This window comes from Triturus cristatus, chromosome 7 (genome assembly GCF_964204655.1).
Source record: "Triturus cristatus chromosome 7, aTriCri1.1, whole genome shotgun sequence".
In the NCBI taxonomy this organism is placed as follows: Eukaryota; Metazoa; Chordata; class Amphibia; order Caudata; family Salamandridae; genus Triturus; species Triturus cristatus.
The window spans coordinates 725,874,506-725,894,034 of record NC_140590.1 but is presented as its reverse complement, the minus strand read 5'-3'; the positions used below and the strand labels follow the sequence as shown (position 1 = coordinate 725,894,034).

The 19,529-nt window shown below is 46.1% G+C and overlaps 1 protein-coding gene across 1 annotated transcript in view; it reads left to right on the top strand.

The window, feature by feature from the left end:
* GAA (alpha glucosidase) overlaps window positions 1-19,529 on the top strand; it is a 467,310-nt gene that overhangs the window by 237,718 nt on the left and 210,063 nt on the right. The window contains exons 11-13 of the mRNA XM_085617437.1: window positions 135-219; window positions 1,551-1,668; window positions 10,783-10,916. Coding sequence (XP_085473563.1) covers window positions 135-219; window positions 1,551-1,668; window positions 10,783-10,916 — 337 coding nt within the window. The remainder of the gene's footprint in view (window positions 1-134; window positions 220-1,550; window positions 1,669-10,782; window positions 10,917-19,529) is intronic.

Below are 19,529 nucleotides of genomic sequence, written 5' to 3'. Positions count from 1 at the left end.
TCTGTGTGGCATTGTGGGATTCTCAGTGATTAGTACTTGACATCTTAATTAGAGATTATTTTTGTTAATTATATTTTAGTATGTGGGACAGGTTGACTCTGCTCAATATCTGTCTTTCTGTCTTTCCATCACAGGACATGAATGAACCAACTAACTTTGTGGATGGCTCTATGGAAGGGTGTCCAGATAATGAGCTGGAGAACCCTCCCTATGTTCCAGGTGAGTACCTATACTTTGCCTTGTAAGTTGTTTTCCCTTTCTTTTCTGGAGATCTCCTATATGATGGATGCATTTGGGAGTAGAGATGTTGGGTGACCCCAGTACATATCTTATCCAGTACACACCTGGGGTAAAGAGCACTTCCGTAACATAGAACTGAAGGTGCGGGGAGGTGGGTGAGTACTTTTGGGGTTGACACTCGTGCAGATGTCTATGAAGGGTGAGATAAATGTAGAATAACCTGCTGTTGGGATGCTGTCACTTCTCCCTTTTTTGCAAGATGTGCTTTAATTGCATTGCATTGACATGAGCTGTCCCCTCACCTCTCCCACTATTTTGTTTGTGTGATTGTTGACTTATGTGTACCTGTCGGAAAAAAGCATGTAACACGTTGTTAAGAGGCAACCAGTGCGGTGTCTTTCTCTTCACCCCAATGTCATTGTCTCTGGCACGCTTTTCCCAAAATAAAACATCCCTCATCTCTTCCAGGAAAGAGGGTTTGCTAAAGTTGAGAACTCTCTGAGCTGGCGTAGTTAGTCGCCCCATAATAAAACAATGTTGCGTAAAGGCCCTCGCCACACCATTGCTCCTAGATAAAAGCCTTTGGAAGTAGACTAGACATTGATCCATAGAATTTACAGATAGCCAATAAATGGACTACTTTTTGAACTACAAGCCATAAAGTTGGTTTAAAATGTGCACTATAAATATATGGAGATTGAATGCCGATTACATTTATTTAATGGTTGATGTAAACATTGGTCCCTTTGGGTTAGATAGAAATGAAGCTTGCATTCAGATAGGTTGGAAATGGTCATTGCTACCATTAAGTGTGATCTGTAAAGCACGTAGTTTGCCATTTGCATGGTCTCTTCACACTAAGGATTTTCAGGCAGGGGCACAAGGCACTTTTATGTTATCGTTGGAATGTGCTTGGTTTGGTGTCAGTGTCCGATTCTGTGTCCAAGTGCTGATGTTGCTGTCTCAAGATGACAGTTTTTGCCAATGGTCCATGACATGGTCATTTCTTGTTTCCTAGGACTCACTTTACATTTGTGGCAAGAGTTTAGGATCGTTTCTAAGTAACATATACATTGAGCGGCTGGAAGAATTATAGTGGTTTGGCTGTCTACATTGGATATGATTTGGGAGTACGGTAGATACTGGGCAACAAACTTTACTCTTGGGTGGGAAAATGAAAGATTAGATTTAGACTACTTCTGGGCAATTTGTGGTCTAGGAATGTATCTGGATTCCAAACAAGTGGATGGACGCTGCGCCATCTAAGATATAAGAGGACTCCTTTGACGTTGTGCTTGTTATCCTTTTAGGTACAAACAGCAAACCCCTGAAGACAAAAACCCTGTGTGCATCCAGCCAGCAGCATGTTTCCACACATTATAACCTCCACAATCTGTTCGGCCTCACAGAAACTATCGCTACATACGAGTAAGTCTAAAGCTCACCATATGCACATGGCTGTATCACCACCAGATTGTGCACTGTGTTAACTGCATTTTATATCACATGCTGTCTACTGCAGCTTCATCAGAAATTAGAAGCCTGGGATGATGCTTTATGTTTATGAGAGTGACAGATGGGGCTTTGTAAACTTCCAAGGCTGGTATGTTTGTTGCATTTGTGCACTGTAGATTCACATGCTAGGCATGATCCTGGCATCTAAGTTGGATCCCTAATATTGTAAGTTGCTTTTCACTAGGTCTTTTGTTTTGGCCTCTGCATGGCTTGAATTACTTGCTACTGCATCATCCTAAGCCCACAATTTACTTAGACACAGATTCTACCTTAGATAATTGTTTGCACCTTTGGAGCTGGAGGTGTGTGTGTATTTCTGTGAGATCACTGTATTGGCTGTAATTGAACAGGGATTTTGAAGCATTGAGCAACATTTAGGGGAGAGGATGTAGCCTAATGGCTAGGGCGGTCGATCTCAAATCTGGGCAACAGGGTTCGAGTCTCGGCAATGACGTTCAACAACCTATGATTATGGGCAAATCCCTTAATCTCCCCGTGCCTAACAAAAATGAATGTGTCCTTGTGTTAGCAAGTGGTGCTCATGTAAAACGCTCTGATATCCGATACCTTTGGGTCTAGCTTGCATTATATAAAACTCCGGGGAAAAAAATTGAGACACAGAAAAACCTCCGTACCATCTTTCATGAAATTAGGTCACATGAAAACGGCTCGGAGGTGGGCTTGCTTATGGAGAATCTCTTTTACCTTTTGTCCTGGATGCAAAATCCCTTGAAAAGATCTGCACGCGTTCTGAAATCTTTGTTTGTTCAATGATCACAACGATTCTAAGTGGCAGGCATGCCAAATATGTTGAAGCAAGCAAATTAGAAAATGAAGCCTCTGGATCATGACGCCATGATGGAGAGGAAAATTTTCCTCAGTCATTGCATGAGTCTTTGAAGGAGTGTTAGAGGAGTAAGATGCCAAAGTGGGTGGGAAAAATATTAATTCAGAAATACCCATTATTTGTTGGTTGGACAAATAAGACCTGAGCAATTCATCATCTTCTCTTTCAGAGGCTTGGTCCTTTGAAGAAATATAGCTAAAAATACCCAGCAATCCCGGCCACGCTCCCTGGCCCAACGGGTTCCCAATGGAATTTCTCAGGCCCAATATACACACGCTGGGGCCCCATCTATTGGCTACAATACAAGAGGCTGTGGAGTCTACCATCTTGCCTAGGGACTGGCGGCACGCGGAAATTGTACTGTTTCATAAGCCGGGCCGGCCTCCGGAGGACCCTTCCTCATACTGCCCCATCTCCCTCATAAATTTTGAACCAAAATTGCTGGAGAAGGTGTTGGCCAATCGCCTGCGCAGCTGCATCAGTGACTTGATCCACCCAGATCAATCAGGCTTTATGCCACACAGGGCTACTCGACATAATATCAGACGGGTACACAATGCCATGGCGGCAGCCCCGATGTTGGGTCGGCCAGCTGCATTGCTTCTCACCGACATAGATAAGGTGTTTGACTCCCTGAGTTGGGTGTATCTATTTCAGCTCCTTGAGGCAATAAACTTGGGGCCTCGTTTTGTGGCCTATGTGCGATTGTTATATACAAAGCTGACCGTGTCGGTCCGAGTTGCGGGACACCATTCACAGCCCTTTTTTATCCAGCGGGGCACCAGATAGGGTTGCCCCCTGTCCCCGCTATTATTTGCTCTCGCGATAGTGCCCCTGGTGGTGTGGGTTCGGAGCGATCCGGTCCTTCGGGGGTTTGACTGGTCCCAGTCACGTTCGGACCGTATAGCTTTGTATGCAGACGATGTCCTCTTTTTCATGATCGATCCTTGGAACTTGGGCTCTCGTATACTTGAAATCCTTAGGGTTTTTGGAGGTACCTTAGGCCTCCATGCCAACCCCACCAAATCTATTTTATTTCCTGTGTACGGACATCAAGGACGCGACACCTAGGCATCGCAGCTTTCCCGGGCGACGGAGGGCTTCAAGTATCTTGGCATGTATATTTCCCCTTGTCCGAAAGTCTCCTGGGCTCACAATATCACCCCTTTGACGGCTAGTCTTTATAACGAAACCTCTGTGTGGTCCTCTCTCCCTCTTTATCTGTACGGGCGCTCAGCCATTTTTAAAATGGTATCACTGCCCCGTATTTTATATTGTCTCCAGAATTACCCATACCCCATTCCGCATACATGGTTCGCACAAGTAGCAGCCAAACAAAATAAATTCATGTGGAACGGTGGGGCGATCAGAGTGGCGCTCCTCACATGTACACAATCCACATATTGCGGTGGGATCGCCGCAGCGGATGTTTATGCCTATTATGTAGCATCCCATGTGACGGTAATAAACGAATGGTGGTACTGCTCCCCCACAGATCCCGCATATTCGGCAGAACATGCTGCTATGGATAAGGTCCCTCTCCTTCATTTATTATACATCACTTACCACCGGTTGGCAGAGTGGTGATACAGCTCTGGCGCGCCAAGACCTGACAGATGGGATGGAAGGGGACACTTACTCAAATGACCCCCTTATGGCAGGTCACATATCTCCGCTCCGTAGCAGCATTAACGGGGTTCAAAAGGTGGGACAGTGTCGGGATTTCGACTCTTGGCGATGTGATGCGCGGCACCACCATGAAATCCTTTCAGCAATTACAGACCGATTTTGATTTACATAAAACACAATTCTATAAGTTCCTTCAGCTCCAACACGCACTTCGTCCCCAGATCAACACATTAGAATCCCTCCCTGAGTTTCAGCCATTGGAGGGGCGACTGCTTACAGGGGATCTAGGACCTCAAAAGATCAAACAGGTCTATCAGACACTGACAACCCATTCACCCAAAACACTGGACAAGACCAGGCGTGCTTGGCAAGCAGACATACCTGACCTCACTGACGATGATTGGACCGAAGCCATCGCTAGCCCTAGGGGTGCAGTGGTGTCCATGCGCTTTCGGCTTATCCAATTTAAATATCTACACCGCGCATATTACACTAGGGTACGTCTATGGCGGATGGGGGTTATTCAGTCCCCTGTATGCCTGAGGTGTGGTGGGGTGGGCGGGGACCTTCCTACACACGGTTTGGAGCTGCTCGGCATTACAGCCATTTTGGCGCAGAATTCGCTCGTGTCTCCATGAGGTGCTGTCCTGGGATCTCCCGCTTGACCCCCGCCTTTTCTTGTTACATTCCACGGATGATATAGGGGGGAATAGGTATAAACAACACTTCTTGTTTTTAGCTCTCGCACTGGCCAAAAGAGATATAGCCCAAATGTGGAAGGCGACATCACCCCCGACCCAGCGTAGATGGAAAACTGAACTGGACAAATGTATGGGGGCGGAGATTGCTGTTTTCGAGGCCCGTGGAGGCCCCGCTAAACACCACAAAATATGGACCAGATGGGCAGATTATCGCGGTATTGACCTGCCCCCGCTGCCTGAATCGGACCCCTGAGAATTGTTTCGTTGTGCTATTTTGTTTCGGTATATCCCCAATGAGTGTTTATTTTTTTTTTAAATATGTGTAAGCAGTTTATTAATGTGGCACACTATGATGATTGCACCGCTTGTACAAATTTGGAGACCGGAACCTGTCTGTAAGTTTATCGTTTATGACACCTACGTGTTTGGTAGGTGTTGTTATTTGTTAGATATATGGATATTGATACAAATTAAACCTACATCGCTGTGGCCAAGGTGGGGCTGCGACCCCTATATATTGCGAGATAACCTAATAAAATTTGATATTTATAAAAAAAAAAAAATACCCAGCTAAGCCTACAAATCTAGAGAGAACCTTAAAGCTACATGAACATCAGCTGTGAGGGAACAACAAATCAGCCTTGAAAAATAGATAAACACGATGCAAAGATCATCCTCAAGTGAAAACCTCCTGAAGCGGAAACCCCCACTCCAATAAAAAATCATATTAAAGCAGAAAAATCTAGGGAGATTCCAGTTCTACCTCAAGGAAGTCTTACCGCATTCCAGGGATTGCCCTCAAAATGGGAATCACAATCTGAAAGATGATTGGCCTCAAAAGGAGATTTTGAACCCAACACAAAAGCAAAATTATTCACAACATTGCGTGTGACTCCGATCCAGCCCTGTAAGGCCTGTGGTCAAGCAGTGGGTCTCACTTAATACACTGGTCTGCCACAGGATCATTCACACCAACCCCGAAACTGGTCTTATTCTTGGAAACACCATGTGGCCTAGTTGCCTGAGTAACAATGCATGTGGAGGAGAAAGAGAATGATTTCCTAATTAAAACTGAAACTCTAACTTGGAGAACAAACCAATATCTACCAATGTTGAATGTTTTTTAACTCTACTAATGACAATGTTGCAGCCATGTGGAACTTGGATCTGTGGTGGTACGCACAGCTTGTAAGAATACTCACAACGCTGCAGCTGCTGATGGGCTGCCTCCTGATGAGGAAAGCAAGCACATGGACATGGCAGGTCTCAGAGCAACCATGTGCACAGTCGTAAGGTAGTACATGTTCTAGTCGGTAGAACTGATTCCATTGGTAGAGCACAATGTCCAGGAGGACAAAACCTTCTCTCATGCCAGTATTTGTAGAGCATTAGAGATTATTAGCCTTCTATTGCATCACTATGTGAGATATTAGCATTTCAGTCTTTTGTCCTAAAAGTACAAATATATCTCTTGACCTTAATGCTCAAGGCAGAACATCTCTTTGGGCTGAAGGTAGATATAGTACTCGAAAAAGATAAGGACATTTCAAAATCAGTGGAGGCTCTGAACTAGCATCAGCCAAATTATTGGGCCCGTTTTGTTTACTTAAAATCTGTTTATTGGGGCTGGCCTAGTTTGAATTAGCTTCTGGCCTCAGAACAAAGATCTCTGTACTAGAGACATGCATTAGACATGCCAGCAACAACTGCAACAGCTGAAGCACAAACCGCAGTACCATCAGGTGGGCACGTTACAAGCCAATGCTCAATCCCGCACTCAATGACAAACAGGGCAGCATTCTGCCAGTACCACACTCTGTTGCCATTTCATCCCAACCACAAAACATGTTACAGTATGAATGAGGTGATTTCTTCACAGGAGGGTATAAATAACCTCAGATGAGTGGTTGGCAGGTACCTCCACGAATGGCTATAGTCAGATAAGTCAAGCAAAATATTTTGTTATAAACCAATCTAGAAAGTCAACACTAATCTGAATCACTTTTCATATCTTTCGGAGAAGGTTGCCTATCCTCATTATTTTCCTAAAAGTAAAAGACGGTTTACTCAGTCTGCTTCCTCATTCTAAAAAATGATGTAACACAGACTCATTTTGGCCTTGGAGAGTTTAAATGGCAACACTCTAATCGACTCATAGAGTGTTCACCAAATTAATGTTATTGGCTGTTTACAGCCGCGGCCCGTGCAGATAAGAAGGTATGAGCGGCCGGGTGGGGGTAGGGTGTGGAATTTCAAATATGACGATGATGGCAAATTTATTTTTTATTTTATTTACCCTCGTAGTCATCTGTCGAATCCCCTTCAACCGGGCCCCACCACCCACCGCTTTTACCTGCATGGGCCGCGGTTGGCTGATTTATGTCATCAGGGCATACTTATTTTGTCCACAGCTAAACAGTTAGTGATGAAGGAGAATAAATTCATTAACAAGGCCCAAACCAAACAAACCACATGTTTCCTTCTCAGGCTAAGGTTCAGTATCATAGTTCCAAAATGCTATCTTCTCCAGATACAGCCATACCTTAATGCCATACTTAACTCAAGTAATGTATACATAAAGTCTGTACAAGTTGAGGATTCACTGGTTCCTCCTGTGAACAAAGTTTGTATTTCTTGAAAGGATGTATCCGGTACTGATGTCCACAACAAAGTCTAAATCCTTTATCTCAAGTGTTATAAAAAATACCTCTCTGTATATAAAAGGTCTTTGAAACCTTTTGGTGAGAGAAAGCGTGAAAGGTTCCAATCTCCTGGCCACTAGGTTCAAACAATTATGTATCTTGAATGCTTAGTAAGAATTTCTCTGAAGCAGAAGGAACTTATACTCTGTGGATCTTAGATGGTTGCCACAATTGCAAGTATTTTGAGGGTTGCTTGGCGCTTTGACATGAGTAGTTTGCCTTAACTTCACTTGTGTGTTTCGTGTTGTGGAATTGTCACAGTCGTGAAGCATCCCACCCATCTCTGCCCACACTCTCCATGTACTGCTGACGCTCTCTGCAGCAGAAGCCTCATGCACCCCTGTAGTTTGGAGGAGCATGTTTCTGTGCCTATCCAGCATACACAGGTGCACGGGCCACGGATCCTGAAAGTTCTCTTTGATACAGCACACATGGAACTCACGGAGCTGCGGATAGATATCAGTATCTTAGAACTAATGACAGCCTCCTGGGCACTGATGACTTTCCTTACTTTCAGACAACATGGTCTGATTCAGACCGACAGTATGACAACATACTTTCAAATGCAAGGGGTACATTCTTTAGCACACAGAATGTAAAGCATTTTACTCTACGGAAGCAAATAAATCTCCTCTTGGAACACAATCCAGCCTTAGGTAATGACCTCGCAGAGAGAATAAGGAGATATATCACTAGTACATCCCTGAGTGGCGATAACCTCCAGGAATCTGTAGACATCGAAGATAGATCTTTTGTGTCAAGGCAAGACAATCAGCCAGCTGAGTTGATTTGTAGACTAAGATGATATAGTCTAAGGTGACCCAGTGAATAGTTCTAAGCATAAAGACAATGCTATATAGACACAGTTATAAAGACAGTGCCGTGGAAATAGTGCTATGGAGACAGTAGGGCGATCCTTTAAATTAAGCATAACCCTGAAATGACAGATGAAGCTTTAATCAATCAATCAGAAGGTCTTGTATAGTGCAGCTTGTCACCCCGGGGGGGCTCCAGGTGCTGGTGGTTTGCGTGAGCCTTTGTCATACAGCCAGGTCTTGAGCTGTTTCCTGAAGTCCTTCAGAGAATGTGTGGTGCGTAGGTGGAGGGAGGAGTTTGTTCCAGGACCTGGCGGCAAGGTAGGAAAAGCAGCGTCCTCCACATCAGCTGCGGTGGAAGCAGAGGAGGAGGACCAATGCGAGGGTGGAGGATCAGAGGTTCCTGGTCAGTCGGTGGAATGTAAGGCAGTTGTTGATGTAGGAGGGTCCGGATTTGTGAGGGGCTTTATAAGCATGAGTGAGGAGCTTAAAGAGGCATCTTTAAGCCAGTGGAGAGCCCTGAGGTGGGGGTGATGCTGATCCTTCTGGGGAGGTTGAGGATGAGTCGTGCTGCTAAGTTCTTGATGGTCTGGAGGCAGTTCAGGAGTTGTTTGGTGGTTCTGGCATTGAGTGCGTTACCATAGTCGAGTCGGCTGACGATGAGGGTCTGGGTGACTGTCTTTCTGGAGGAGACAGCGATTCATTGGAAGATCTTGCTGAGCATGCCAAGGGTGAGGAAGCAGGAGGAGGAGACGGCGTTAATCTGTTGCTTCATGGTCAGGTGGAAGTCCCGGATTATTCAGAGGTTGCGTGCTTGGTTGGTGAAGGTGTGTGAGGGGCGGAGAGCAGCAGACCACCATGCGTCGTCCCATGGGGAGGGCTTCTTTCTGAAGATGATGACCTCTGTCTTATTCAAGTTGAGCTTGAGGCAGTTGGTCTTCATCCAGGTGGCGATGTTTGTCATGGTGTGTTGGAAGCTTGCCCTTGTGGAGCTGGTGTCTTCTGTGAGAGATAGGGTGAGCTGGGTGTCATTAGCATAGGAGATGTTGTTCAGCCTGTGGGTGCGGGCGATGTCTGCACAGGTATCATGTTGATGTTGATGGGGGTGGGGCTGAGGGAGGATCCTTGGGGTATGCCGCCTAAGATGTTTTATGGGTGCGGAGGAGAAGAGAGCTGAGGAGATCCTCTGGGTTCTGCCGGAGAGGAAGGAAGAGATCCAGTTGAGTGCGTTACCATGGATGCTGATGCAGTGGAGTCTGTTAATCAGAGTGTGGTAGGAGATGTGTTGAAGTCTGCGGAAAGGTCGAGGAGGATGAGAGCTGCTGTTATGCTTTGGTCGAGACTTCAGGCAGTCATGCATCCAGTGGTGACCTAAGAAACATTGTTGATGAGTTTGCAATATGATTTCTTAGTTGACTGTGCCACAGCTGTTTAAATGCCTTTACAGGGTGCTTTGTGCATAGTACATATTTTATGGTGCCCAGTGCACGGTGTGACTGGAGGAAATGATGCAGCTCCTGCTAGCTCTCTGGTTATGGTGCTGGACAAACTGCCTATGACAATGCACAGCACTAGATAAATGGCAACTTTCCTCTCCAGCATTAGAAAGCTGGTGCTGCAAGAAAAACATAGGGGGCATAGCAGCACAGCTTGCTCACGAGAGAGCCTTACCAGTGTTTTGGATATCAGACCTGGGTTTCAGAGAAAAGGCACGGTTTTTGTAGATTTGGACATCATGAAGTAGGTTAGTACGCTGCTGTTTGATTGAGACAGGTCTAAAGACACTGAAGAAAGACTACCTAAGTCCTGTTTAACATAAAAAGAGAAGTAGGACGATCTCCAAGGACATTGAAGATAGAAATGAGATTGTTGTATGAGGCTATCCTGTGTCTTAAAGTCATGGAAAGTTGAAGCATTGCTTGCCTGACATTTGTCCAATTGAGATGATAAAATACGACATTCAGTTAATTAATCAACAGGGTAATTTGGCATTTACATAGTTCATATTATATTATGTGCCTCTGTTAAGATATGTGCCTTGTTTCCCATGGCGAGTTTCATTTGGTTGCAAAATATGTTGGCTTGTGAGTCTTACATTTGACCTGTTCCATACTCATCGTGTTGTGATGCATGTGTTGGGTTTAGTAAGTTGCTGGAGCACAGTAGTTACTGATAAATACCCTTTTCCTTTTATTTTTGTTATTGTGAAAAGAGCTTTTCTGAAAGCCACGTCATATTGTAACTGATCCCTGTATGTTGCTGATAGTTTGAATAGTTGACCTTGTAGGATGTTGCTAAAATGTATTGTGTTTTAATTCTTTGTATTTGTGCAGAACAATGGTTAAAGTGCTGAAGAAACGCCCCTTTATCATCTCAAGATCCACCTTCTCTAGTCATGGACATTATGCTGGCCACTGGACTGGGGACATTTATAGCACATGGCAGCATCTCTACTATTCTGTGCCAGGTGAGGGCCCCATACTATCCTCCAGTGATACAGACTAGATTTAGCACCCTGTCGATGGCTGCTGCCTTTCGTGTGCTTTTTAGGTCGAGCGGAGGCGTACGACCTCTTGTATACTTTAGTTTACATATATTTCTGTGGGCCAAATGCCATTCCTTGCTTCCCATTTGTTTGTTTCAATGTCCTTTAAAAATCCTTGCTTACTAGTAGCCAGTCCTGCCTCTTTGTCCCACCTTTTTCCTCGAAAAAGCAGGGACTTAGTACAATATCATTACGCTTTGTTCTGTTGATCTGCTTGTGGGGGGGGCTATTTTATTATGTTTTCAACCTCCTATTACACCGTGGATGCTCAGACCCATAGCTGCTTACATTTTATTGCAGCATTAACCCTCTCAGTACGTTCCATGTGGCTGGCATTCTTTTGTATTCTTCCTTAAGACAGCTTCCAGGCTGGCTTAGAATGCAAGCAATTAATTATTGTGGTTTTAAGTCTAAGTCTGCCTCCTTTAATTTCCTCTAGAAACAGGCACAACAACACTGCAACAGTATGCCATCTAGCTACTGCAGCTCTCAATCATGTTAAAAAGTTAAACCACTTCTTAAAAACAGCCATTGTTTCAGTTCCATTAAATCAACTCTTCAAATGATACTTTAATATGCATGCTGCATGTGTTCTTTCCTACCCTCCAGGACCTGTGCTTGGCTTCTGGCTGAGGGGTTGGAAGTCTCTGCTCTTGGTCTAGCTCTGAGGCCAAAATGTTTCTTTCTGGAACAATGTACCCTGTAAATGTGCATTTGAATGTGGTACATTAAATAAATGCAGAACAAGAACGCAAGGCTGGCACAAGGGCAATGCAATCACACTGGATATTGACTTCAGAGCAGAGGGGCCGTGTTTCCGATTTTATTTTGCTTTTAAAAGCACTGGCTGACACATTCCTGGCCTTAAGCAATTCCAGACAATAAAAATGTCAAGAAAACTCCAGTGATTAATGTTCTTGCTGGAGAGATGGAGTTGTCTAGTGGAAGAAGTTTTGACTCATTGCAAGGTAGCAGAGGGTTAATATGCCGGTTGCAAAGAAAGTGTACCATGCAGAACACAAAGTGCATAACATGTAAATATGTCAGTGGGTTTCTGCTTTTCTGTTACTTGCAGCTTATAAATTAAAATCCTAACCTAGAACAGTGAATTTATAACTGTTATCAAAGAACTGCAGGCACTGCAAAGTATAGATTAGAGCAGATATTAATGTTGCAAAAAGGGTTCATCTGGGTAGAAATCGTTTCTTTTTATTTAAGAGAACCCCCAACTATGGTGTGCTGTTTGCAATTCTGAGTTTGTGCTTCTGGGGCCCAAGCACTCTTTAGCAATGCTGCCTATCAATATGCATGACTTGTGTCTCCTATACCCTGAAGTCCTCTGTCTTATGTAACATTTCCTTTACGCTAATTTATACACGTATGATTGGTTACTTCTGTGTAATTTGTGCGTGATGGAAAGTGCTTTGACACCCTACACTGGTATGAGTAGCGCTTTATTGCTAATGAAATGCATCTGAACGTTAGTGGTTAGGGAGCCTTAAGAAACACTGTTAAAGGGTGGTGATGATGACGGAATCCACAACACTCAGCCTTACCTCAACATCAACTCAGCACCAGTGAAGCACCAAATTAACATCAGCACTGCACCATCTTAGCTTTAGCACAGCACTATCTCAGCATTAGTGCACCACCACCAACACAGCACCACCTCAGCAGCAACTCAGCAGCAATGCAGCACCACTTCAACATCAGCGCACCATCACCTCAGCACCAAGTCAACATTACTGAGCACCACCTGCGCACCAGATCAGCACCACCTCAGAACCAGAGCACCACCACCACATCAGCATCACTCAGAACCACCACAGCATCACTCAGCACCACTTCAGCATCACTCAGCACAGCACCACCTCCTCATCAGTGAGCCACCACCAGTGCAGCACCAACTCAGCATCAGTGCCGCACCACCTCAGCATCAGTGCAGCACCAGCGCAGCACCATCTTCTTATTAGCATAGCACCACCTCAACACCACATCAGCATCAGCACAGCCCCATCCCAGCATCAGCACAGCACTACCTCCTTTTCAGTGCAGCAACACCTGAGCACCAGTGCAGCAGCACCACCTGAGTATGACTCAGGTCCACCTCAGCATGACTCAGCACCACCTCAGCACGAGCGCAGCACCACCTCAGCATTAGCACAACACCATCTCCGCATCAGTGCACCACCACCAGCGCATCACCACCTCAGCACCAAAGCAGCCCCACATCAGCAGCAACTCAGCACTAATACCGCACCACTTCAACATCAGCACAGCATCACCTCCGCACAGCACCAACTCAACATCTCTCATCACCACCTGAGCACCAGTGCAGCACCACTACCTTAGCATGAACCAGCACCTCAACATCACTCAGCACCACCTCATTATAACCTCAGCATCACCTCCTCATCAGTTAACTATCAAATCATCATCAGCGCAGCACCAATGCAGCACAACATCAACATAAGCACAGCACCATTTTTGCATCAGTGCACCACCACCAACTCAGCACCACCTCAGCATCAGCAGAGCATCACCTCAACACAGCACCAACTCAGCATCACTCAGCACAACCTCAGCACCAGCGCAGCACCACCACCTCCGCATCACTCAGCACCACCTCAGTAACAGTAATTATAACCACCACACCAGCACACCACTACCCCAGCATCACTAAGCACCACCTCAGTATCATTCAGCATCACCTGAGCATCACATCTGCACCAACACACCACCACCTCAGCTCCACCTCAGCATTACTTAGCACCACCTCAGTGTGCCCTTGAAATCTGGTATCTGTTGATTCTCTACTAGTGCCTGTCCGCTGCTTGTGTAGTAATTCAGGTACTATTTCTCAATCTCCACCCTCCTATTGTTTATGTCCCTTCATTCATAACAACAAAAAAGCTATAATAAACAAGCATTACAACAGGCAGGATAAGGTTGCCAGCATTGCAAGGACAAGAAAAACGAGAAGACATTTTTTGTTAATTCTATTTTTAATAGTCATTCAATTGTACATAATGTCTTCTTTAAACTCCACTACATAACACTCCACAACACAAAATACCATTCCACATACTTACACTCCATTACACACAGTCCCACTCCACATAGTTCCAATACACTCAAAAATACATAATTACTATCCACATAATACAACTGCACATCATACCACTTAATTCAAATACACACATCGGCACCACAGTTTCACACCACACAATACCACAACTAACAAGTCCAATCCAACCCACATAATTGGTACACACCATATACATCCACTCCAATCCATAACACATAGGTAAGTGTTTACAATGCCAATAGCTTTAACTCTTTCCTTTTTTTAAAACACACAGATCTGATGCTTCGCTCCTACCTATTTGTTCTTTTCCGTCACCAAAGACGCAAAGCTATACACACAATTCCATGCCACACAATTCAGCTCCACAAATTTCCAGTACACACCATATAATTTAACACCAAATCACATAATACAACGCAACAACACAATTACACACCACATACATCAAATCCACACCACACAATTCCACATTGTACCGCAAAATTCAACAGCACAACACATAATTAAACTGAACTACTTACCACTCCACCACACATAATCCCACTACTCATAATCCCACTACACTGAATGCCACATAATTGCTAACCATATATTTCCACAGCACACCATGCCATATAATGCCACTACACAAATCCACTCCACATAATTCCACACCACACACTTACACAACTAACTAATCAAATCCAACCCATATAGTTCCACTACACACCACATACATACACTCCATAACACATAAGAAAAATACATTGCCATTTACAATGCCAATAGCTCCAACTCAAACAAATGCTTGACTGGTTGCAGTTCCAATGCTTGTTATAATTTGGTGTAGTTAGCTTTACCTTCCAACGGCAGCCGGTGCATTTTTAGTTTGAAATCTTTTCTTTATTGAATTATCAACAAACAGATGCAAGAGATAATGAGACCTGCATCATAGGCCAGTAGTTTTCATATCGCTGAACATAGCATCAAAAGAAAACAAGAAGAACTCTCCTACCCCCTCCCTGTGCCCACCTTCTTCCCCCCCTCCCATCTCCTTCCCCGTTGAATGTGCTTGGACAGAAAAGTGAAAAGCCGGCCCAACCCCCTGTCAGATTGAATAGTAGCATTAGTCTACACTGTGACTCAACGCAGGCAGGCGGAGGAGCCTTAAGTATCTCGCGCAAGGCAACTCTCGGAACTCAGTACATAGCAGGGATACAAAGGGTCGCCATATATAAGCAAAAGAAGCCCCATCTCCCTGCAATGAGAAAGAAATACACTCCATGCCAAGGAAGTACCAAAGGCGGTGTAACCATCCCTGTACCGTCGGTGTTCTATCTGTGCCCCAGTGTGTCAATATATTCTGTAGAGCCGCCCCTAGTGCCATTCCCAATTGCTTGCCCTTGCGGCACTTGAGGGGAAAGGTAAGCCTATTGGACACTCCCAAGATCACATATGCAGGAAAGCGCAGTAGTGTGGTGTCAAAATGGCTGTCAATCTCGTCCAGCACCTAAGACCAGTAGGCAGTGAGATTAGGGCATTCCCACAGCAGGTGCAAAAGTGTGCCTTCAGCGTTGCACCCTCCCCAACAAGTATCGGAACGGTCAGGGTCGCTCTTATGAAGTCGGTAGGGCGTAAGGTACCAATAGAACATGATTTTAGTAGCTGTTTCAATGCTAGATGCGTTACGCGCGTAATGGCGGGCCCTGTATCAGCCCATTCTTTAGGCATCAGGGTCCGGCTTAGCTCACTCTCCCATGGCATTTGGCCCGCAGACTTAACCGCCGGTTCTGGGGGGCACAGGATGTGGTAGAGTTCTGTGATTAGTTGCTTTGTAAATTGTTTCGACAGAAGCCAGCACTCGTACTAAGTGAAGAACCTATCCGCTCCTGGGCAGATTTGGGGTTGCAGGGCCAAATGCAGTATTTTCAGGTAGTGGTAGCGTTCCGTTTCGGGTATGCGGGAGTCAAACTTGAAGTCCTCAAAGGATCAGGGGCCCTCGAGATCAAAAAAGTGCCCCACTGACCTAAATCCAGCTGTGTTCCACTGGCGAAATGCATCCCAGTCAAGACCTGGGGAGAAATCCAAATTCTCTGTAATAGGAGTGAGAGGCGAGGGGAACGTTGTCAAACCACTGCGGAGGGCTCTAGCTTTCAGTGTGGCGCGAGGCACAGGAGATCCATATAGCCCAGGGGGGCTGGAGGCCTTGCGAAGAAATGGAACCTTCCACAGAGCCTTCTTTGCTAGCACACATTCCATGAAGAGCCAGCTCTTTTCAGAGTCTGGCTGAGCCCATTCTAAGAGATTCCGCAACGGTGTTGCTTTGTAGTTGCGGTCCAAATCAGGGATCCCCCAACCCCCCCTTCCTCATGTGGTTGAAAACCGAGGGACTTGTTAGTTCACAGCCGCTTGTCTGCCCATACAAAGGCGTTGAATTCGAATTGTAGTTCCACTGGGAGGGCTTGAAAGAGTTAGAGGATTTTAGGGAAAATGCTCATCTTGAGGGCTGCCACCCTACCCAACCACGAGAGGTTGAACGTCCACCAACGTTTGAGCTCCTGCCTCGTCTATTGCAGTAATCGGGAATAATTCAGAGATGTCGTCTCATCAAAGGATAAAGCCAGCGATATCCCCAGGTAGGGCATAACCTTTTGATCCCACCGAATAGGGCATGATTGGGTCAGAGCAGTGATAGTGGTTGGCTTCAGGGAGAAGCCCAGCGCTTGGGATTTGGTCACATTGACCTTAAATCCGGAGGCCGCTGTGAATGTGTCTAGTTCGGACAGAAACGCCGGGATGGAGGTGTGTGGAGACTGGTGTGGCGACAACATCATCCGCATAAAAGCTAATAGTGTGCCGCTCCCTCCCAAACAGGATCCCCTGTATGTTTTGGTTCTCCCAGACCCGTTGGGCCAAGGGCTCCATATAAAGAGCGAACAATAAAGGGGATAGCGGACAACCCTGCCGCGTTCCCCGGGCTATGTTAAAAGGGGCAGAAGTAAAGCCATTGACTCTGACTGTAGCCAGAGGACTACTGTAGCTGCTAAAGACCCATTGGCGGAAACGGCGTCCAAAGCCAAACCTCTCTAAAACGGTCTCCAGGAAGGGCCAGTGGACCCTGTCAAATGCCTTCTCTGCATCTATTGACAGGAAGACCCACTCCTCTGATCGACGGTGGGATTTGTCCAAGAGATGCAGTAGCAGTCTTGTATTATCGCTGCACTGCCTGGTCGCGACAAATCCAGCTTGATCCGGGTCGATCAAACCCGGCATCATAGGCCCCAATCTAGCCGCAAGGATCTCTGTGAGGATCTTGAAGTCAATGTTCAAGAGAGATATTGGCCTGTAAGAGGCACAGAAACCAGTGTCTTTACCGGGCTTGGCAGGACTGCCACTGATGCTACGAGCATGGTGGGTGGAAGCCCCCTAGTGCCATCAATGGCATTGAAAAGTCGCACCAATACTGGGGTTACAAATGAACAGAAAGTATTGTAAAAAAAGGGCGGTACGCCGTGTGGGCCAGGGGATTAAAGGAGTTTAAGTCGAGCTATGGCTGAAATAACTTCCTCAATTCTAATGGGGCTGTCTAGGGCCGCTTCCTGGTTGGCCGTCAGCTTGGAGTGTGTTATGCCCTGACAGTAGTTGGATGGGTTATGGGTGGGCAAGGACTGTGCAATGTACAACTTTGCATAAAAATCTCGGAAGGCACTTGCTACATCCATACCCCGCGTGTTCTCAATGCCCTCATCAGTGAGAATGAGTGGGACGGTCGCTGCCTGTTGTACGCGCAGTTTATGGCCCAGTAGGCGACCGCATTTGTCCACCCTCCGGTATAAAACGCTTGCTTCAGGCGCAGAGCACCAAATTCCGCCCTGTCTAGATCAAGGCTGGCTAATTGCGCCCTGGCTACTTTTAGTTTCCTCCAGATTCGAGGGGTCCCCGTTTTCTTATGGATCCCTTCCAGTTCAAGTACCTGCTTGGAGAGTTCGCCCCTCTTCTCTTCGCGCACCTTATTATCGGCAACCGATATGGCTATGAATTCACCCCTTGCAACTAGTTTGAGAGATTCCCAGAGGGAAACAATTGAGTTGTATTGGATGTCGTTTATGGCTAGAAAGTCTTCTCGTGTCTTTGTGAGGCGAGTGACAACTTTGGAGTGGTGCAGGAGCGTATCCCCAAGCCTCCAGGAGTATGATGGTCCAGAGGTAGGGGGAAACGGCAAAGTCTCAGTCAAGGCTGCATGATCTGAGAGGTTCGATGTCCGAAGTCCGCGCTGCCTCGAGGAGAGAGCCAGTTGTTAGGAAATAGTCCAGTCGGGCGTAAGTCCCTCGAGCATGTGAATAAAAGTGTAGTCAAGTGTGTGGGGATGGAGGTGCCGCCACAGGTCCACCAGTCGCAAATCCTGCATCCATTGTCTGTGTGTGGCAGAGAGGACCCCTGTCTGTCCCTGCCTCTGCGCCGAATGGTCAAGTTGGCCGTCGAACACTATGTTCAAGTTGCCCCCAATAAGGATTTGTCTGTCGGGTGTGGAGGTAAGGTCACCAATTGCTTTATATAGAAAGATTTCCTGCCCCTCATTAGGAACGTATATGGTGACTAGAGTCAGGATGTGCCCCCCTATGGTTACTGAAAGTGCCAAAAGCCTCCCCTTCATTTCTAATACCTTAGCGCCTACCTCCAAGAGAACGTACGCGTGATCAGGATGGCTACCCCTCCCTTCTTGGTAGAGAGGGAAGAGTAGTACTGCTGCCGGAAAGCCTTGGAGCGCATTCTATAAGTATCGCTTGACAATAGGTGGGTCTCCTGCAATAGGCAGATATGGGCCCCGGAATTTTCCAAGTGCGACAGAATAACCCTGCATTTAACTGGGTTGTTGAGTCCCTTTACATTTAGTGTCAGTATCTTAACACTCATCTACGCCAAAGGAAGGGGGCATGCTACGCACTACAATTGTTTGGAGGCCAGCTGAGCCATGCGCATCCAAGAACCAATGAGACCCTAAGGAGTTACTGACTGCATGCAAAAGGTGCTGTCCTGTACTCACGCAGGAAAACTCAGTAAGGGGGAGGAGACCCCAACAGTGAAAAAAACAAAACCCCATAATGAACCAAAACAGATGGTGGTGCAAAAAGTCAAAGTTAATGTCCATAGCGTTCTGCTTTTAGGGAGAAGAGAAAAGGGAACCTGTGGCCCGAAGCTCCCCGCTCCCACCAGTCAATCCGCCAAAATCTTTCAGCTCCATCAGCGGAGAGCGAGGGTGCGCTCTCCAAGAGTCGAGAGGCAAGTATGGGATGTTCTGCCTTAATCCGACGATGTCCCCACAAGGGATAACAGCACAGTCTTCCTCTCCTTAGCCATAGTGTTAGAATCTGGGTGTGCCGCAAAACTGGGGGGCTTAATGGTTGTCCAGCCGTGGCCGCTCTGACGTCGGCATGGGCGCGAGTTCTGGCCAGATTGGTCTGGTGCAG